The following is a 22542-nucleotide window of genomic DNA, read 5'->3' on the forward strand; positions in this document are numbered from 1 at the left end:
GCAAAGCGAGCGATGTAATTTCCTCATTATCTTCAGATGGCATGTTCCCGTGACAACGCAGCACGGTGTCCGTCAGCAGATTCGCTGATGGACACCGGCATAAAAAAAAATATATACATTTTATATTTTAAAAAGTTGTATATATATTAGTTTTTATATATTATATAGCATATTTTAAAAACTTTTTAAAATATAAAATGTATGTTTATTTGCAACAGTTATGCTAACAACAATAAAAATATATTTATGACAGTAAAACAGCGTCATCTGCTGACGGACACTGTGCTGCATTGTCACGGGAACATGCCAGCTGAAGATAATGAGGAAATTACGTTGCTGGCTTTGCTAAGTACATTCCAAACAACTACATAATGGCACGCACGTGCCCTGCTCACTCCAAAGTCCCCACTCCAAGACGTGCATCGCAGAGCTAGTGCAAGATGAGCATTTGTGGTTAAAAAGTACATATTTTGTTTGTTTGTTTGGAAAATGACTGATCATTTCACTAGATAAGACCATTATTCCTTGGCTGGGATCGTGTAGAGCCCTTTGAAGCTGCAGTTTGGACTTTCAACCCATCCACTATATGGTGAAAAATTAGGGCTGCCCTTGACTAAAGATTTGTCTGGTCGACTAGTAGTCGTTCATTTGAACCATTAGTCGACTAATCGCACATTTATAAATAAACCATTTAAATAATAATGAGCCTTTTATTGCCTACATAGCCTAATAAAGCGCTCAAGTGCACGCATAAAGCTTGCCACGGCACACTGGCAGAAGTAGCCTAATGATTATGAATGTGTCAGGGTAAAACAGTAAGGAGGCTGCAATAACATTTTAGTAATTCAATGATAAACTAGTCGAGTGCTTTCTTTGTTCTCGGTTTAAGAGATGAAACGGCAACACTGACTTGTCATCTCTGCAGTAGTGATGCGCCTGCATGTGTAATACAGATTACATAATTTGAGAATATCTGTCTTCCATTTGAATTGGTTTATTTGAAAGTAGACATTTCACTCTCTATAGTTTTTTTGTCTGTAAGGCAAACATACACAGTTTCGGAGTTTGCGCTCAAGTTCACAGAGACCGAGACGGTAGAAAGCGCATCCTGTTGCTTTCATTATTTTACAAAAGCGCAATGTGTTATTATTGCTATTATTGTGAGTGCACACAAATAAATGTAGTCTTTACAGATTTGAAAGATGTATTACTCTTATCTGTATGAGCAAAAATGACCGAGTATTTTAAGAGCAAGTGACCATCTCCATCTGTCATGCAGTGAGCGCGCTACAGCTTCCACACTCCACAGACACTTGAATAGCACACATATTTCTAGATTAACATCAGATTGAGCAGCCATGTAAAGTCGATGCTACCAACACATTACAGATGATAAGCCATATTTGAGGTTGATGAATGATGGATGTCCTGGCCGATGTACTACCACACAGATCAGCCCTTAATGATCTGCGTGACTTCGCCAATGTGGATTTTTTTTTTGCTGCGACTAAGTGACTAATAATTTTTTTCAAACGAGGCTTGGTCGACCAAATGGTTAGTCGACTATTAGGGGGCAGCCCTATGAAAAATCCTGTAATGTTTTCCTCAAAAACATTTCTTCAAAAAACATACTTGAATTGAATTTTGGACGATATGGGGGAGAGTAAATTCAGGAAATCTGAATTCAAGAGTAGGGTTCTGCAAATAATTTGATTATTTGCACAGTCCTATTCAGGAGTGAACTAATCCTTTAAACTAGGGATGAGCCAAACTGATACTCAGAATCGATAAATTTCTTACTGTAGGTGGAGATGTCGATTTCCTCAGGCAACTCAGCGACGTTGACTTCAAAACGGTCCTGCACATCATTCAGGGTCTTTGCATCCGTCTCATCTGATACAAAGGTGACGGCCAATCCTTTTGTACCAAACCTACCAGCACGAGCAACCTGAAAGAAATGAGGATAAGAGAGTTTAACAATCTTGAGTTGTCCATTTTTCCAACCCTAGCCCTGGGCAGTTATTACACTACTAGGTTTGATGAAAAGTAGAACACCACAGCGTATCATGCATAAATACCCTGTGTAGGTACGTGTCTGAGTCTTCAGGCATGTCATAGTTGAAAACGATATTAACACGCTCGATATCCATCCCACGACCAAACAGATTAGTAGCCACCAAGATCCGACGTTGAAAATCTTTGAACTGTTGATACCGGGACAATCTGCGTGAAAAGAGAAAGAAAAATTATTTCAGCATTTTTTCCTACCCAACCATTTGAAGATCATAGGATCAACAAATGTCTCACCTTTCTTCCTGAGCCATTCCCCTGTGTATCGCAATGGCAGGGAAATTCTGTTCAACCAACAGCTGAGACAAAGCCACACATCGCGGAACTGACTTGACAAATATCACCACCTACAAATCAGCCAAACAAACCGTTGAGTTGACCGCAGCCGCATTCAAGGTCGACGACTATAAAAATGTGATGAAACGACAATTACCTGGTTGAACTCGAGAACGTCAAGCAGGTCAAACAGCTTGCGGTTCTTTTCGCTGTCCTTTAGTTTGACGTAGTATTGCTGAAGACCATGCAGGGTAAGCTTAGTCTCGTCATCAACAAACACTTCCATTGGCTGCAAGAAAAGAAGAAACTTTACAATTCAGAACACCATTCACAGTTTTTGAGGGAAGTAGGTACATCCATAGATAAAACTGCACAACCCTAATTAATTCCTCAGTTCCCCTAGATTAATTACAAAACTGGAACGTAACAAACTGCAAACAAAAAAGAAAGGATGACTCACATCTTGCATGAATTTGCGACAGACCGGTCTGATCTCTTTGCTTAATGTGGCACTGAACATCATGCACTGCTTCTCGTGAGGGGTCAGTCTGAAGATATCCTGGACATCCCGTCTCATATCTAATATGCAATCACACACAATTACTCCTCCGGTGAACGGGGAAAAATCCAGCTCCGTAAACTGGCCCATACATGACAAAATCAAACCCACCTAGCTGCTCCAGCATCTTGTCGCATTCATCCAACACAAAGTGTTTGACATTTTTGAGGTTCAAGGTCTTGTTGCGAATGAGGGCAAGGATTCTTCCTGGTGTTCCCACTACAATGTGAGGGCAGTTCTTCTTCAGCACTTCCTCATCCTTCTTTATGGACAAACCACCGAAGAAGACAGCACACTTAACGTTGGACATGTACTTGGAGAAGCGCTCGTACTCTTTACTGATCTGAAAGGCCAGTTCACGTGTGTGGCACATAACTAACACAGAAACCTGCAGAGAAGAAAATGACAAAACGGGTGAAATTTTTGGTTGACTTAAGATGCATAACTACCACAAGATCTCATAATAGTCTCTATCCAAAGTAGCAGCCTGCAACAGCATAAGATACCACTGCTGGTTATTCAAGTTCTTCAAGTGTGACGATTTAATGCTGAACAGAACTGTTTTCTGAGATCAGTGTCAAGAAAAGTTTGAAACAATGTTAGAACAGCCTAAAAACATTCTAGGTTTACTGGTCAAAAGTTTGGAATTAAGAGACTTCTTTCAAAAACAACAATCTTATGCTCTGCAAGGTCGCATTTTAAACAACCATTTTTTTTTTATTGAATATATTTGAAAATGTATCTTATTCCTGTGATGCAAAGCTGAATTTTCAGCATCATTACTCCAGTCTTCAGTGTCAAATGATCCTTCAGAAATCATTCTAATATGCTGATTTGCTGCTCAAGAAACATTTCTTATTATCAATGTTGAAGCAGTTGTTAATGCTTAATTTTTTTGGAAATGATACAATATCACTTAAAAGTTTGGGTTATGATAAAAAAAAAGAAAAAAAAAAAGAAATTATCACTTTTATTCAGCAGAGCAAGGACATAAGAATCCTGAAAAATAAATTCAGCAGCAAAAACTGTTTGCATAACCACGTAACCATAATTATTAACGATTACCATTAATAATAACGAGTAATAAGTGTTCATCGTCTGTTTGATTACGTCTTTAATTGGTTTTTCCATACATTTCTGCCATATGTACATTAACTGAAAGTCACCACTGATACTACTACTGAGCTACTACTAAATATTGTAGAAACCTAATTTGCTGTAAAGTTGCTTTGCAACGATCTGTATCGTGAAAAGCGCTATACAAATAAACTTGAATTGAATTGAACTGAACGAGTACCAATAATAATTAAGCACCAAATCAGACTAACAGAATGATTTCTAAAGGATCATTTGACACTGAAGACTTGAGAAATGGCTGCTGGAAATTTAGCTTTGCCATCACAGGAATAAATTACAAGTTAAAAAAAGTTCGCTTAAATTTTTATAATTTTTCACAATATTATTTTTACTGTAATTTTACTGTACTTGCGTTTAAATTAATGTAATGACTTCAAAACTTTTGACTGTTAGTGTACAAGCTCATGCCAATTTGGTTTATACAAATAGGAAGGAAAACCATAATGCTGAGTTCGCAAGATCTAGTTTAATGAGCACACACCTGCCCATCCACTGGCTCGATCTGTTGAAGTGTGGCAAGCACAAACACGGCGGTTTTTCCCATACCAGACTTTGCCTGGCACAGGATGTCCATACCCAAGATGGCTTGTGGAATGCACTCATGCTGGACTGAGGAAAGATCATACATTTTACTACTAAACATAAAATCATGTTAATACAATTACACTGAAACCAAGACAGCATGCAAGTGATTCTCCATCTGGGTCAATATATTTATGTTTGCACTTTAATACTGATTTAAATTTAAAAGAACAACTAGGTACTTGGATGTTCTGATGTAACTGAATATGGTGGCTATTCATACTCACAAAGCCATTTTAAATAAATCTATACACTGCAGCTCATATAATAGATATACTAATACTAGATCGATTTTTACACAGCAGTGTACTCTAAAAACCTTAAAAACGTCACATAAATCCTCACCCTCAGAAGGATGCTCAAAGCCACAGTCGACGATCGCGCGGAGCAGCTCTGGTTTCAGGAGGAAATCACGGAAGCCGGAGCTGTGAATGGAGACGTAGGAGCCTTTCACCTCCTTCTTGCCAGCTGGGACTGCACTGTCCACGGCGGTCTGCGGCTCCTCGTCTTCCTCATAGTCCAACAGCTCATTATCAACATCGTTTTCGGCCATGGTAACTTTGGTGACAGGGAAACAAAGATGTAAAAAAAGAGAGTTATGCCAAATATACTGATCAATATATAAACATGTTCTACTATAATATGTGACACACGACCACAAAACCAGTCATAAGGGTCAATTTTTTTTATTTATTGAGATTTATACATCTGAAAGATGGATAAATAAGCTTTCCACTTATGTATGGTTTGTTAGGATAGGACAATATATGGCTGAGATACAACTATTTGAAAAACTGGAATCTGAGGGTGCAAAAAAAAATCGAAATATTGAGAAAATCACCTTTAAAGTTGTCCAAAAGAAATCCTTAGCAATGCATACTACCAATCAAAAATTGAGTTTTGATATATTTACGTTAGGAAATTTACAAAATATCTTCATGAAACATATCTTTACTTAATATCCTAATGATGTTTGGCATAAAAGAAAAATCGATAATTTTGACCCATACAATGTATTGTTGGATATTGCTACAAATATACCTGTGCGACTTAAGACTGGTTTTGTGGTCCAGGGTCACATAGGCAAATATAGAATCGTTTACACGAAGAAAAAATGTACAAAGAGGCCAAAAATGCTGCTCAGTGTTTTGCAACCTAAGCCTTAACTAATGAATGGAAATTATGCAGCATTATCCAAACTCCTCGAAATTATCCATAAATCATCACTTCTATTGCTCTCTTTAAAATATTGGTCTCTGTTCGTAAATCGTACCTAGATGGTGAAAATAGTTAAAGGGCAAAAACATCCATAATACAAGTTGCTACACATGTAACGTTAAAACCAGCTCCGATTGATTTAGCCGTTACCACTCAGACAATAGAGCCGCCATTCGCTGTCCCATCGAAACCGATCTTCTGATCTAAACGAGCGGTCCAAAGCGCATTTTTCCAAAAGTACCTAGAATATATATGACAATGAAGTCTTGTGATACACGTGCAGAATGCAATACGAGTCTGTTTGGACGCAAATCGCTTTCGCATCTCGGCTTTGAGCCTTTCAGGCTGCGCGGCTAGAGAAACGCGAGGTGTCTAACGTTACAACTGTGTTGTTTTTAAATACTTAAGACTCATTACTAAAATGGCCTCTAAAATAAAGTTAAATCCGGAAGTGAGTACTATTAACTATAACGTATTTAACAAATTAGAGTTATTAAAGGTACAAACAAAACAAATTACCTTTCGATGTTGGTACTGAACGTCGGCACTCACGAATCGTGTGGGTTAGGCCTTAAGTTAATAGCACTCCCCGGAAATAAAAACCGAGCTCTCTCATTGGTTGTAATCAGCGTCAATAATGGGTGAGACGCAGAGCATGCTTGCGATTGGGTAACAGTAATCCGCGTCGATGTTGTGGGCGGGTTCCAAATCCAGTCGCCAGCCTTTATACTTCAAAGTGTCCACACGATGTCACTATATGCATTCTGATTTTAGGCCTACAATGATAAATGTGTATAAACGGTGCGACCTAAAATCGAAAACCGTATTAAAAATCTAGATCTAAACTCTAAAATCTTTGTTGTCTTGCTTTTTTCAGCATTTGTAATTACCAAGCCATGAAATACTCAGTATTAAAATAAACATCACAGAAAACAAACAGGCTCACGTAATAGATAGATAGAAGAACTGTGGCAACATCTCCAAGTTACTTCAAGAGACCTCCCTGCAAAGCTACCTAAAAAAAACTATGTGCAAGTGCACCGAGGGCAAAAGCTGCTTTAAACGCAAAGGATGGTCACACCAAAAGTTGATTAATTAATAGTTAACTGGTTCGTTTAGTTAATACAAGTTAATTGATAAAGAAAATCTATTTATGGCATTATTTTTGACAGCATCCTCATTTTACAGCATTTTTACACAAGTGCCTAAAACTTTTAACAGTACTGTAGCTTTGCAGTTTTCTTGAAGCGTCTTGGAGACGTTGCCACAGTTCTTCTGGATTTAGTCTGTCTCAGTTTGTTCTGTTTCTTCATGACATTATTAAGATTAATGTCAAAAGGAATGTTTTGAAATGTAAACTGATATTTCCTACGGACACACTACAGCAAAATATAGAAATAACTGACTTAAAGCCATTGTAGCTGGTGAAAATACTAGTGTTCAAATAAGTTGGGCTATCACTGTATATAAATAAAAGTAAAGTCTGCAAATCTATCTATCTATCTATCTATCTATCTATCTATCTATCTGTCTATCTATCTATCTATCTATCTATCTATCTATCTATCTATCGTGAAATAAAGAACAATGTGTTCCACCTTCAGAAGATTAACCGGACAAAATTTTCTTAACAGTTACTCCAATCAACACCGCAACATCACCTGCCCGCTACCCACTGTGGCTGAGGTTAAGAAAAATAACGGATTGGTGGAATGAGCTGTCAATCATGACCATTCCTCTAGTTTATCCTCCTATTGGTCGAACGTTTGTCAATCACATGAGATCCGCTGACGTTAGAACAATGCACTATGGTTCATTTTGAACGAGACCGTCAAATAATCGGAAAACAGAAGCCAATTATGAATTGATTTTCAACGCGTATTTATTATAATCAGACAGTTTATGATTATTTATATACCAGCATTTTTATTAAATTACGGTCAAGGTAGTAGGCGGGACTTGGGCGGGGTTTTCTTTTGTAGGCGTCGACCGCAGCTCTCCTTGAGGAAGCTCGCCCTGACGACTCATATTTTCCTCCAAATGAGCATCCATATCCAATATGTCCAATATGGTTCCGTATTCATTTCCCGACTTACCGTAGTGGTCCAACGGCTTCGCACAGAAAAGGATTGTCGATAGCTGCCGGTTTTTTGACCGATCATCTTTAATATGGCAAGATCGCAGGAGCCGCTTGGGTAATGAGAGCGAAATTCAGGTGGGCATTGCTCTATGCATTTTCCATCACTGCCAGTGTGTGATCGCTGGACCATTATGTGTGCACCATCCATTTGTGTACGACGTTTATTTTACCATGTTAATCAGGATGATATGACAGAGAGGCAGTCTAGTACAAAGCGGGGAAATTCCAGCGCATCGCACTCATGCTCCCATCTCCTCTTGACCAGCGGCGGTGATTTGCCTGCTTGCCCATCTGCTTTGCCATGGGGATAAATCATAATCCACACCCTTATTATTTTACACGGAAACAGATGTGATTATGACCTAATTTAAGGCACCAAAATACACTGTGCTTTTAATTCAACGCAGCCTTCCTCTATTCCAAAGGCTTTTGTATTTCATTTCATAACGCTGCACAATCAAAACAATCATATCACTAAACTCCCCTCCGCAAAAAAAGCAAATGTAATATGTTGCTAATAATGGATTCGTTACACCTATAGTAAGAACTGGCATCCCCCTGGTGGTGCTTTTGCATGAGGGTTTGCTGAGTCCAGACTACAGGCTTTATTGTACAGTAGTAGCCTATAAGAGTCCGTATCATATTCGTTGAAACAACGGTTATTGCTAATTTAGGCCTTTTTGGTCTTCTGGCTTGTTGAAAGACCTGAATGGCCTGTTATGGCTTCGTTTTATTTTCAATGTCGCGATATTAAAGCTTAAACATGCATCAAACTGTCATGGCTTTTATGCACATTTCCTTTTTGCCATTTGTCACACTGCGTTTTGTTGACATTTTGGACCAACCAAAGGAAAATACGTTTTGGTGAGCTGTTATGGTCTTTCATTTTGGTTTGTCGTGAATCACAGTTTAAGAGATTAATTATGTGGCTCTTGCCTGGGCTTACTAATGATTAAGGGCAGTCTGATTACATGTTTTGGTAGGGAGGAGTTTGTTTGACTGTATTTAATGAATAGACTGTGGTTTTGCTACCAGCTAAGAAAAAAGGTGTGTGGATCCCATGCTGATGTTTTATTTATTAATTTTTCTAATTATTTACTTTTTGTCTAAAAGAAGTGGATATGGTGATCATTCTTTGAAAATGATGTCATTGCAGTTGACTATTTGGCTGGTGTTAAATTGGAGCTTTATTGCTTAAAGGGATAGTTCACCCAAAAATTTGAATTCTGTCTTCATTCATGCCTTCTCATGTCATTCCAAACCTGTATGACTTTCTGTTTTCCGTTGAACATAAAAGAATATAAACTGAAGAATATTGGTAACCAAAGAGTTTCAGTTCCTATTGATTTCAATTATATAGACAAAAAATAGATGTCAAAAGGAACTGAAACCGTTTGGTTGCCATTATTCTTCAAAATATCATCTTTTATGTTCCACAAAAAAGAAAGTGATATAGGTTTGGAATGACATGAAGGTGAGTCACTGACGACAGCATTTTTATTTCTGGATGGACTATCCCTTTAACACTTTCATGTATCCATTTGTATTGGAATGTGATGTCATGCTCCGTTCCAGACATTAACGAGGTCACGAAATCTTTGTGAGAGCAAAATTTCTAAACCACTGTAATATCAGCCAGGCCTGATGAGGTAATAGTGACCTCATGATGATTGGGCCTAATATGCCGAAAAGGGCTCTGTTAATCTTATCTCATCACATTTATTCATGAGTTTTGTAAACAACAGTCTATATTTTCAAAATATTTCTATATTGCAAAATTTCACACACAAAAATACTTTTTGCGTAACTGGATATTACTTTTGGTCGGTTAACATTTCTATCCTAAAACAGATACTTACATCTTACCTCACATTTACTTTTAAAACTGAAGCCTCACATTGGAATTCATGCTTTGCCACTGTAAACAGTAAAGCCACCTTTTTTGAATTGATTGGCCATCTCAAGCATTTTGACACTGACAAGCACAGATAAGTGACACAGTTACATTACGTCTATGGTAGTTACAGCCCTGCTCTTCGTACACAATCTGACAGTTGTGAACATCTGAGAAGATTGTGATTTGCTTGAGGTCCCAGCTTAACCATTGCTATACTGTTTTGGAGTCAGGCTAGTGTGGTAGATATTACAGTCAAGAAAATAAAAACAAGAGATTACCTGGAAATGCATATGATCTCTCCAGGTTCAAGTATTGGCTGGTTGGCCGTGTTGGTAGTTGTCTTTACTGCACCATTCTGTGGGGAAAAAAAGTGTCTTTCACTTTTGGCGGCCATTGAAAATCTGTGTATTCTGAGGCAATAGATAGTAATATATACATTACAAGTATTTGTAGCTATATTTGTATTTTTGCCTTTCTGCTGGTGTCTTGCGGCTGCAGAGTAATTAGTCCAATGGCATTTACAGCTTGGGTGATTGCCGCACAATTTTCCAGAATTTGGCACCCATGAGCGAAGACAGCACATACTTCCCGGGGTTCTGCGCCATTTAGGAAATGTGGAAATATTAACAGATTTTTCCATGTAACTTAAAACTATAGATTTGCAATTATATAAATAAATAGTGGACATTGTTTTTGTTCTAAGGGCTGCACTTTAGTCTTTTTTTTTTTTTTAATGACGTCAAAATAAACATATTTACGGGTGTGGTAGACTGGTCATGTGAAATGAGAATGTTTAACTGATAAGGTTGCTGTTGTGTTTTCATCAGGACAAACAAGACGTTATGTAGTTCACATGCCCAGGAGAGCCAGAGAGAAAGCCATTATCCGCCCTTTGCAACCTCTTTTACTCGCTGTATCTCTCTTTTCCTTTCTGTATCTGTGTTTAATTGTTCTGGCATTGTCACACTTTCTCTTGGTTTATAGCTGCTGGCTAACTCCACGTCATCATTTCAAACAGCACAAGGCAAATTTCTACATTGTTTGCAATTTAGCCAACATGGCAGTTATCTTGTGAATGATGAAGTGCTGTAAATGAATTTCATGATGACATTGGAGGGTTTGAGTTCAGGACATTATTGAATTTTTTTGTAGCACGTTTTAGCTATTATCTCAAAATATCAGGGAAAATTTGATTGATGACCCCTTTAATTGATCTTGCGACAGTTTAACTAATTATTACTCTTTTATATGTCTTTGTGTTCATGTCAATCTTTATGAAGTGTCGACTGTCCAACTCCTTGACACACTGAAAAAACAATTGGTGTAGAAGCAGTTTGCACTCAGAAATTGCTTGTAAATTTGACAGCTGAGTACAAAGAAATGGCAAGTAACACAATAATTTGAGCGTGAAGTTTTCAAAGACTGAAATAGGATTTTCTTGTAAAACATACTTCAATAATCTGCAATAATACAAGTCTGAAAAATCATTTTACAGTGCCCTTGGGTACATTTTGTCTTACCTTTATATTTAGTGTTTCAGTAACAACCTGATAAAAAAGCTTGTGCTTTCTGTTTTCTGAGTGATAATAAACTGCATTTGAAATAATTTAGCCAACTTGGAAGAAGTAGACCTGACCTTGAAAAGCTATGGTCGTGGTTAAGTCATTGCTGTCATAAAGTCAATTGAGAATATATGCTAATAATACTACCTTATACTAACTAATGTAAACATGGCTGGCTCCTGGGAGTGACACTTTATCAGGGTCTCTGAATATGAATAATCTGTTTTCTCATTTTGTGGACCGATGTGCCAAGCGAGCCCTCATGATCTTTTTAGCCTCACCTGGTAAGCCATTAGTTATGTTTATGCAATATTGTCCCTCCTTGTTTTCTCAAACCACTTAACGCAATGAAACATTTGTGCAACAGAGAAGACATGTAATGCAATTCTTCCTCCAATTATTCCAGTGATTGATCATTTATGCCTAGATTAACTGATCATATTGATGATCATATTTAAGATGCTTGATTGTTCACCCTAAATTACCATGTCAGCTTTTCAGTCAAGTCTGTGAGTGAGTCATTAGCTGTCTTTGTGAAGGGCAGTTATGGTGAATAGGGTGTGTTCATGTGCGTCTCTACGAGCTCAATGATCGTGGAATGTCACACAGGGCAGAGGAGCTCCATGATGAAGCTAAAGCTATTGTGTGATGTTTGAGTCATACAGAACAAGTGGTCCACGCCTATGATGCATGACGTGGTTTGTTCTAAGATGACTTTGTTTAGAGCTGCGTGTATGTGTTTGTTTATTTAGGTGTGTTTTTGTGTGTATGCCTGCCTGCCTGTGTTACTGATCATCTTAACTTTAAGTTGACACAGAATTAGTGCTGTCAAACGATTAATCGCGATTAGTCGCATCCAATATAAAAGTTTTTCTTTACATAATATATGTATGTGTACTGTGTTTATTTATTATGTATATATAAATACACACACGCATTCATTATATATTTTGAAAATATTTACATGTATATAAATGTATATTTTTGTATTATTATATTTTATATTATTATATATAATTCTATTATATATAAATATATTTAATATATAAACATAACGTAACATATTTTTCTTAAATATATACATGCACTTGTTTGTATTTATATATACATAATAAATGTACACAGCACACACTCGTATATTATGTAAACAAAACTTTTATTTTGGATGCGATTAATCGCGATTAATCATTTGACAGCACTAGAAGGAATATTTTCATTTCCACTTTTTACACATTTTATTCCATTAGAAATGTATCACAATTATTCTTTGACAAGTATGTTAAAGGGGCCATGAACTGAGAAACCAAAATTCCCTTAATCTTTTGACATATAAGAGGACACTATGCTATAAAAACATCCTGTAAGTTTCAGAACTCAAATCTTTCTTGTTAGTCTAAAAACAGCTTCTATTGAAGCCAATCTGCCAAAACGACAGCTTGTGGAATATACCACTCTATGATGTGATAGTGTGGCTAAACACCGCCTCCACAGAAGAAGATCAGTGCCTGCTTCTACAGCGCTGCCTGTTTAGCCCCGCCCACCATTTGCACATGTAGTGTTTACGAGAGAGGCGAATGCGCAGGTCTACGCAGAAACCAAACGATAAAGATAAGCTGAAGAAAACAAGACGCTGTGCAGTGCCAAGTTGTGGGAAAAAACAGTCTTTGCATTGCCTTCCTTCTGATCCCAATGTTAGAATGAGTGGATTAACTTTATATTTAATAAGGTGACCAGACGTGCCACTTCCCGGTGATACGTTCTGCCCAGGATTTCTAAATTGCCTAAAATAACAATCAAAGCACTGCGAGAGCGATTCGAAACCTCTGCTCTCTATCGCTCTCGCGGTATTTTGATGTCATGCAACGATCAATCCGCGTAGCGCAAACAGCTAAAACCTAGTTATTTTAGGCAATTTAGAAATCCTGGGCAGAACGTATCACCAGGAAGTGGCACGTCTGGTGCGTCAAACGAACGTGTGTGTCAAAGTGTTAGCCAATCAGCAGTGGGTGTTTACTTCCGAGTCTACAATCCTCCAGGCCTATTCAAACAGAGCTTTCAGATGAGAGGGATCAAAAACAGGACAGAAAATAACCTATTACTTTTAAATTATGATGTTTTTTGATGTAAAAATGTTGATGACACTATAAGTGGACCTAAGAAAACAGTGCAAAATAAAAATAGAGGCAATTCATGACCCCTTTAAAAAAAAAAAAACGGCTCACGTGACATCACATATTCTACATAACTCTCATGTTGCCTGCCATGTTGAGATCACATGATCTGCCGAATATACTCAATTATCTTGTATTTTTTTAGTAAATTAATCATGGGTGATAAATGCATTTCTGCTTTGGCATTGGAAACAGAATACTGTTGTTTGTTGTTGTTGTTGTTGTTTTACGCTGCATCCACAGCAATGGGCGTCAGTATAGAGTACTGAAATAAAATGTATATTTATAGCAATTCCTTCAAGTACATCAGATCTAGGTGACACTTGCAATAAACACTGACAATACAAGTTCATTGAAGCACTCAAAAATACAGTAACATTGTGAAATATTATAACAGTTTAATTTAAGTCTTGCCTATTTTCAAATATTTTTAAATCGAATTTATTACCGTGATGAAAGCTGAATTTTCAGAATCATTACTCTAGTCTTTAGTGTCACGTGATCCTTCAGAAATCTTTCTAATATGCCGATTTGCTGCTCAATAAACATTTCTTATGTTGTGCTGCTTAATATTTTTTGTGAAAATCACAATACGTTTTTCAGGATACTTTAATGAATAGAAAATTAAAAAGAATAGCACTTAGCCTACTTGAAACATGCTTTTGTAACAAAGTCCTATTGATCAATGTAATGGATGCTTGAATAAAAGTATTAATTTCTTTAAACGGTGAACAGTGTCTTTAAATGATAGTGTATACATGAAATAATGCAAATGTTCCCCAGCCACTGGAATGGCGAAAAGTAAATTGTGCATGGTGTTAAAGGTTGTCAATGAAGAATGAAGGTGATTGTACAGACAGCGAGATTGAGGTTTGGAGGTTTGTGTTTGAATGCGTGTGGGGGAAGGGAGTGTGTGATTGAAACTGTGCTAAGAGCTACAATAACCACACTTATGCTGCTCATCAGTAGAAGAAAGAGACAGATGCAGCAAACACAGTGCTGTTATTGTATTCAATGACTACACACACACAGACAGCCACACACAGTTTTTCTGTGCCATTACCAAGATGATAAGGCCTTTGCATCTCTTGAATTATTTCTATTTCCTGTGTCCATTTATTTGAAACTTTCTGAGTGTGAATTTATATGCTTCAGCTGCATTTGATCTAAGATTTTACAGTGACAGCGAATTAGTCATATTTTAATGCTGTTTTGACAAACCATGAAATCTGACGTTCTCATAGCAGTGACTTTGAATAAGATAGTTTGTTGTGGCTTGATGTTGATCTGCATTGTGGTTGTGCTACACAGACACTGCATTTTTCACTTTGGTTGAGAGTGTAATTTTTGCGACACTACTGGCACCAAAAGGAAATGCAACAACAAAGACGCAAATCTTTTTTTTTTTATCATCAAAAAAAATACACACTTCAGATTTAAAATGAAAACAAATTACAATATATAAAATACAAAAATCACAATAGTGTTGATGGCAATATTCTATTCTGATGTGGATAAAGATCTTGCATCATCAGTTTTATTAAAGGTCATTTTCAAACCACATTTTTTACTGTCTCTCCATTTCCGCTGCCTGCACAGAGATTACTGCTAGGTTCAGGACGTCGCTGTTGTGTTTGGTTGTGGCTGCACTGCATCAACTGACCGGAGATGAGAGTGTGTTTGTGTTTGTGTGTGTGTTTCTTGGTCAGGGGGGATTGGATTCATGCGCTTGTTAATGGTTCTTTTGATTGGACTGCTCCTCTAATATGAATGCTGCCATTGTCCACAGTGTGTGTTTACTTTGTTTAAAAAGGTTTCATCTTGTACTTTATTTTTAGCTGTGGGTTATCTTTCTGTTTCTATTGCATTCTCCCTCATGGAAGAATGAGTGGTTTAATGTGTGCGCGTTTTAGAGGTAGATGTCTATGCCTGTGGCATATTTTGGACATTTGCATTTTACATTTACATTTATGCTATTGGAATACTTTTATCTAAAGTGACTTACAGTGCATTCGAAGTATACAGTTTTTTTGTTTTTTGTTTTTTTGTTTAATCAGTGAATCAAAGGTCACACTTTATTTTAAGGTCCAATTCTCAGTATTAACTAAGACTTTTGCCTCAATAAACTCGTAATTACTGCTTATAAAGGTAGTTGTTAAGTTATTGGGTAGGATTATGGATGTAGAATATGGTCATGCAGAATTTAAAAAAAATGGTTCTAAACAGTACCAGAAAAGGGTTCTTCGGCTTGTAACAATAGCAGAACCCTTTTTAGTGCTAAATAGAACCTTTTTTATAGGGTTCCATATAGAACCATGCTTTAAACATGCCATATAGGACCGTAATGGTGTTATAAATAACCTTTTTAATGATAGTTTTTCATTAATATTAGTATGTTAGTATCATTAATATTAGTATTATTTGTATATATTATTTATTAATACTGTTTTTTACCCCTCTATCTGCCTGTTCTTATAATATCTTAAAGTGTTTATTAGGGTATTACATAAAATCAACAACAACAACAACAACGTGTCAATTAGGTACTTAATATAGTACAATATAGTACGAAACACGCGCTTTCGGTCGTGTAACGTTAGTATGAACAGACATCTGCATATGATCGGAACTCCACGCAGCTCCCGCGCTACTCTATACTGGTGGTATAATGACTTAGGTTGTGGCTTAGCTGCTCCATTTGTGTCTGTGGTTTGTTGTAGGATGCACAAATAGCTTGTTGTTGTAATGCAGTACAAAACACTTACACAGATCACATATGCTGTACAGTCATTTTTCTTCTTGGTTGTATTCAAACAGCTTCACAGGTTTGCTTTGCACGTCATCGCCCATTTAAATATGAGGTGGCATAGATGTAAGACTGGAATACACTACACAACTTTTGACCAGATTTTTATTTTTATTTTTGTCTGGACGAATCGGCGCTAGTTGCCAAAGCCAAATAGGCAATTGCAATTTAGGCAATTGGAGTTGACAGATTTTCTCAGAGAATATCCTAAGTGTATGATGATGAGCACACTTTTTTTTTTTTTTAGCTGTAGACTATGATTCCATCAGGAAATCAAACATAGTTTGAGCCGATTTTATTTTTGAGATTAATCAGAATAAAACAGAAATTGTGATATGGCTTAATGTGATTACTAGATCGCAAATTTTAGGGCTGTTACTAATTATTATATTTTCTATTGATTTTTTTTTTCTGGTTATCTAACCATTGGTAAATCTATAAATTATTTTCTGATTAGTTGATTAATTTTTTGGTTAACTTGCCAGTAAATAATAACCGTAACTTCTGCCATTTATTTTTCAATGTTTTATTTGTTTTATTCATGTTCTCATAAAAATACTTACTTTACAAATAACAAATTCCCAACATAAAAACCTAAAGTTCCTAGAATTAAGAGGCATTAATTAGTAATATGTATGTCAAATTTGTATGAGCATAAATGTCCAAAATAAATTCAGCTCAACAGTAGGTAGTGCCAAATTATAATTTGAAATGGACTTTATTATTTATTCTTATTTATTATTTAAGCTACATGTTGTTTTTACTTACTCAAGTAACACTTGCTGTTCACAAGTGTTGTTTGGTAGTTAAAACACTTCAGTAAACTGTACTGTATGATTCAACATACTTTCTGTGGTTGTTTATTTCACGCTATAGTATTAAAGAGGAAGACATGATTGGTTTACGTTTTCAGTACTAGACAATATTATAGCCCTCTCATCATAAACACTGAATTAATTAGTTAATCACAGCAGCCGCAATCAAAATCTCAATTCTTTTTTCCAATTAATTACGCAGTCCTTCAATACATAATCTCACTTCCCTCATTTCCACAGATTAACCCAGTCCTGATATACACGTCTTCAAGGAGGCCTGTTTACATCCACGGCGCCAAGAACCCTGTAGCATCCTTCCAAGTCCCCACGTCACTGCTTGACTTTTCCTGTCCTGGGTTCCTCCGTCATGTCAAGCCCTAGCAGCAGCCCAGAGAGAGAGGGAGGGATGGCAGGTTCTGTTCAGCTGGAGGACCTCAACTCACCTCCTGGTCTGGAAACTGACCCTCCTTTAGCTGGCAGCCCAGTGCTCAGTCCGGATTCCAGTTCCCATGATGCTGCGCTCTCTGCCCAGGCGGCCTCCCCGGCTGACTCAGAGAACCTCAGTCCAGATGAGCTCGAGCTTCTGGCTAAACTGGAGGAACAGAACAGGTAAAACAAGAGCAACGTACATACAAAACAGTTTTCAAATATTTTTTGGAAGTCAATGGCAAAAACTGTTTGGTTGCCATCATTCTTCAAAATACATTCTTAACGTTCCACAGAAGAAAAAACTCAGCAACTTGAGAGTGAGCAAATGAGAGCACATTTTTCATTTTTTGGTGAACTATCCCTTTAATGATCCCTTTAGAGTTTATCCAAAAATGAAAAACATGCCATTGTTTACTCACCATAATGTTTTTTCAAAATTACATGACTATCCAGGCTGCTCTTTTCTATATAATGAAAGTGAATGAAGACCAGAATGTCAAGTACCAAAATGACACAATTTTTAATTAAAATGTCATAACTCAATCTTCCGGTCAAACAACAGACTCATCTCTGGTGATGTGTGTTTAGTCCACTTAAACTCCCCCTTTTTACAATCGATTGCAAGCTCACATTCATATCTTCCTCCACCAATCAACAACCAATGGACAGAATCAAGTCCCCGCCATAAATTTTTTATTCTTCTATAATCTATTTCACTCGGATATATATGTCATAAGTTGTTGCCACCTTGTCGTTATTCCTTGAAAATCACTGTAGCTCTTAGCATGATCATGAGAGAAGTAACAATGTCTGGTTCGTTCTCATAAATCTGATTATATTTCAATAATTGTGTTGTTTCAGTTCACAGATCCAATCTTAATGATTTGTTCACAAATCTGATTTATCCGGTTCTCGGGTTAAACTTCAATGATCTGGTCTCAGCGGTTAACAGCTCACTGAAAAGGAAGAATGACAACCTCATTTTTTCTTTTTAAAGTTACTCACACAAAGCTATGATTTCAAAAGAATATAGTTTGTATAGATTGTTCTTGATGCACGTATGGTACCTTTTTGTAATTTCAGAGATTGATAGACCCAGTTCTCAGTCACTTTGAATATATTAAAAGGGTCATATGATGTTGCTAAAAAGAACATTATTTTGTGTATTTGGTGTAATGAAATGTGTTTATGCGGTTTAAAGTAAAAAAAACACATTATTTTCCACAGCGCAGCCGGTGGATTCGACGGAAGAGTGGCCGGCGTGCTTGCGGCAACCACATGTGGCGACCCCGGGCTGGACTCCGCTTCGTCCACGGTGAAAGCCGATCCGGCGATCCACAGCGCGAAGTTGATGTATTTCCTCAGCGACCAGCACGGATCAGCTCCAGGCAAGACGAAGCGAATATCATCCTCTTGTGGAAGACCAAACAAAGTAGTTTCGCTTTCAACACGAAACACACAGCGCCTTCGCGACATGGCGGCGGCAACAACAATACTACAGCGAGAATAAAAGTTACGCCTTCTTTCTTTACGTGAACATTTGGGCGGCGTTATGCAAATCTTCCCACATCGTGACGTAGACATGTGGGGGCGTGTTAGAACGAGCCGTTTTAGGTAGGCGTGGTTGACGCTTAACTTTTATAAAGAATATCTCTTTGGATTTGAGACTTTAGTCTTTGCAACTTTACAGATCTTCTTTATGCACCAAGAGCTTGTAACACTCCAAAGAGAAAGGAAAAATTTAAATAGCATCATATGAACCCTTTAAAAAGCAGTGGCCAGGAAACATTTTATAAATCACATCTGGCATTCAAAAAATGGTTTTGAACCTGTGAGTATTTGAAACAGCATCAGGGCGAGCAAATGGGTAATTGCACTGAGCAAATGTCAAATGACACGCACATAGTGTGTTGCGCTTTGATACGTGACATCCCTCTGAAGGTAGCAACGCCTCAACAAAGGGAACACTATGCATGCTTGAGACAGAAAGCTACGTGTGTGGTTTATCATTTGACCTGTGAGTGGCAAACTTATAGCAGTTAAGCTTCTCTTCCTGTAACAGCTGATATGTAACAAGCTTTCGCTATTAATCAGTTGTGGTGGTTACCTGGCAACTACAATAGCAACAGTTACCATGCTGAATGTAGAACTTTAATGGGCCATTTAAGCTACAGTCGTAGAAATGTGTTTAAACATTCTCTGTGCTTCTGTCAGAGAGATCGCCAGGATTCCTAGAGATTTCACAAGGCATTAATACGCTATTATTCAGCCGATGTAGTCTAGCTGAAATACAGTATTTTGAATCCAAGCGGTGGTGGAGTCAACAGGTGTGTATAAAGAAGCATCTGTATTGTGTTTAGTGGTCTTTGCTAAGACAACCATCATTTACTATTACTCATACTTAGACTCTGATAAAACAGACAAAAATTTCTCATGCACTATCAGGTCACATTTACAGTTGCTTGATGAAATTTTGCAAGCGGAATCCAGTCATTTCAATAGCAATCAATGCGCAACATTTACCCATGCAGATTTTGCATCAAGTTTTTCACATGAGTTCGCTGTTTTGAACAACAGAATGCTGCTTGGTTTCTGTGTGAGCTGTGCTTTATACATCACTACACTGTATTGACAGTGGACAATAGACTGTTTTTGTTGCGGAATTTGACAGAAATCACGCTAATGTGAACATGCTCTTATAAGACATATCTAGGTGCCAGAATATAATGGAGGCTCTGAGGTGGGCTCTTTTGATATTGCAACCACCTTTAGCAACTAGGCTGGGTTAAAAATATTGATTTCTCAATTTTAATCTATTCTCATTTTGATGAACCAATATCGATTCAAAATCCCAAGAATTGTTCTTTTAGTCTAGGCTGTTTTCAGTTGATGTGTGAACAAAACTTCACTGAACATTATTTGTAGCGCACATCCCATCCAAAAAATCGCAATAAGCTCTGTACTTTGTTACTTTTGAGATGAAACAAAGTCTCACCTGTCATATTATGTTAATTTTATGATAGCATTTTATAACAGAATTCAACCATTGTCAAAACAGTGAATGTTTTGATGCTCTTTAATGGGCAGTGACAGACTGCTGTAGCACCTCAGTTCAAGAAAAGCAACAGTGTGGAAGTTTTCTTTAGAAAAAATTTTTTTTTTATTTCTTAAGTTATTTGTTGTTGTTATCCCATCCTGCAGATTGTACTCTAAAAGTCCATGTTCTTGATCCTACTCACCACCAATGTACAGTATTTAATTTGTCATTTAGACAAGTTCTCTTGACTAAATGTTTATGCAAAAGATAACAGTATACTACAGTTCAAAAGATTGGGTCAGTATGATTTTTAAAGATTTTGAAGTCTTATTAAGTACATTTATTTGATCAAAAAACAGTACAAACAGTAATATTATGAAATATTATTGCAATTTAAAATAGCTGCCTCTTCTACTAAATCCTTTTTTTAATATACTGTGATGGGAAAACAATTGCTTAATTTGTGTGGAAACTGTGATACTTTTTTTTTTTTTTCAGGATTTTTAATAAATAGAACATTTAAAAGTACAGCATTTATTTGAAATGTAAATGTCTTTACTATCAATTTTACTTCCTCTTTTCGCTGTTACTACTCGATTTAATGTGTCCTTACTGAATAAAACTATTAATTTCCTTGAAAACTATTTTACAGACCCTGAACCTTTGAACAATAGTATAGGTTTAACCTCCCTTACAGAATTTGAACCCACTTCCTTTTGGGTAGCAGCCCAGATCTTTAACCACTAGGCTGCACTACCATTTGTATACCCTGATCTCAGTGTGTTGTGTTGCATTCAGGTTGCTAGAAGCAGATTCCAAATCCATGCGCTCAATGAGTGGATCTCGGAGGAATAGTGGCTCCTCTCTGGTGTCAAGCTCATCCGCATCTTCTAACCTGTCCCATCTGGAAGAAGACACTTGGATCCTGTGGGGACGGATTGTCAATGAGTGGGACGAGTGGAGACGAAAGAAAGACAAACTTCTGAAGGTGATTGATTGGTCCTTTTTCATTCAGAATCAGAATGACAATGTGTTAACCCACATCATAGACGCTAGACAAAAGGATCTGAAACCTGTACATTCATCTCTTATTTTCTGCCTTACCCTCTCTCTATCCGCAGGAGCTAATAAGGAAAGGCATTCCTCATCATTTCCGAGCAATCGTTTGGCAGTTATTATGTAATGCCACTGACATGCCGGTAAAGAATCAGTACTCTGAACTCTTAAAGATGTCCTCACCCTGTGAAAAACTCATACGCAGAGATATTGCCCGCACATATCCAGAGCACGACTTCTTCAAAGGCCAGGACAGCTTGGGACAGGAAGTTCTGTTTAATGTCATGAAGGTGAGAAAGACAAAAATGGGTGCTGAAAGAAAGATCAGAGATAACGTGGAAACACGGTAGAGCAAATGAAAGAAAGAGTGAGTGGTGGTTTATTAAACAAAAATGGAAAAAAAATTTAAAAAGTAATTTTCACACTGATAACAAAAAAATTATAAATAAATAAAGAGTTCACCCAAAAAATAAAATAGTCATAATTCACTGAAATGTCATGTCATTTCAAACCTACATGATTTTCTTCCTTCTATAGAAGAAATTAGCTAAATGTGGATGCTGATGTTTTCAGTATAATGAAAATGAGAGGTGAATGAGGAAATGATACAAAATACAGGAAAATTACAAGAAAAACAGTAATATTGTGAAATATGAATATGATTTAAAATAACAGTTTTATTATTTGAATATATTTTAAAATGTCATTTATTTTTTGTAATGGCAAAGCTAAATTTTCAGAACCCATTACTTCAGAAATTACAAAGAACTACATACACACACACATA

At 37.0% G+C, this 22542-nt stretch overlaps 2 protein-coding genes across 4 annotated transcripts in view; one reads left to right on the forward strand and one right to left on the reverse strand.

The window, feature by feature from the left end:
• Nucleotides 1-1750: 1750 nt before the first annotated feature.
• LOC107712218 (ATP-dependent RNA helicase DDX39A-like) lies at nt 1751-6439 on the reverse strand. Its single transcript, XM_016517384.1, has 9 exons — nt 6362-6439; nt 4970-5182; nt 4524-4651; nt 3017-3293; nt 2807-2925; nt 2504-2635; nt 2308-2417; nt 2079-2223; nt 1751-1948 (listed from the first exon to the last, which is right to left on the reverse strand). The coding sequence occupies exons 2-9, from the start codon at nt 5175-5177 to the stop codon at nt 1751-1753; spliced, it is 1317 nt and encodes a 438-aa protein (XP_016372870.1). The 5' UTR covers nt 5178-5182; nt 6362-6439.
• Nucleotides 6440-7852: 1413 nt separating this feature from the next.
• Nucleotides 7853-22542, forward strand: part of LOC107712225 (EVI5-like protein) — a 37616-nt gene continuing 22926 nt past the window's right edge. For all 3 annotated transcript variants that reach the window (XM_016517395.1, XM_016517393.1, XM_016517394.1), the window contains exons 1-4: nt 7853-8057; nt 17474-17842; nt 21498-21687; nt 21821-22045. In XM_016517395.1, the coding sequence (XP_016372881.1) occupies nt 17601-17842; nt 21498-21687; nt 21821-22045 (657 nt within the window). In that variant the 5' untranslated portion in view covers nt 7853-8057; nt 17474-17600. The remainder of the gene's footprint in view (nt 8058-17473; nt 17843-21497; nt 21688-21820; nt 22046-22542) is intronic.

This window comes from Sinocyclocheilus rhinocerous, unplaced genomic scaffold (assembly GCF_001515625.1).
Source record: "Sinocyclocheilus rhinocerous isolate Xijiao unplaced genomic scaffold, SAMN03320098_v1.1 scaffold508, whole genome shotgun sequence".
NCBI classification, from domain to species: Eukaryota; Metazoa; Chordata; class Actinopteri; order Cypriniformes; family Cyprinidae; genus Sinocyclocheilus; species Sinocyclocheilus rhinocerous.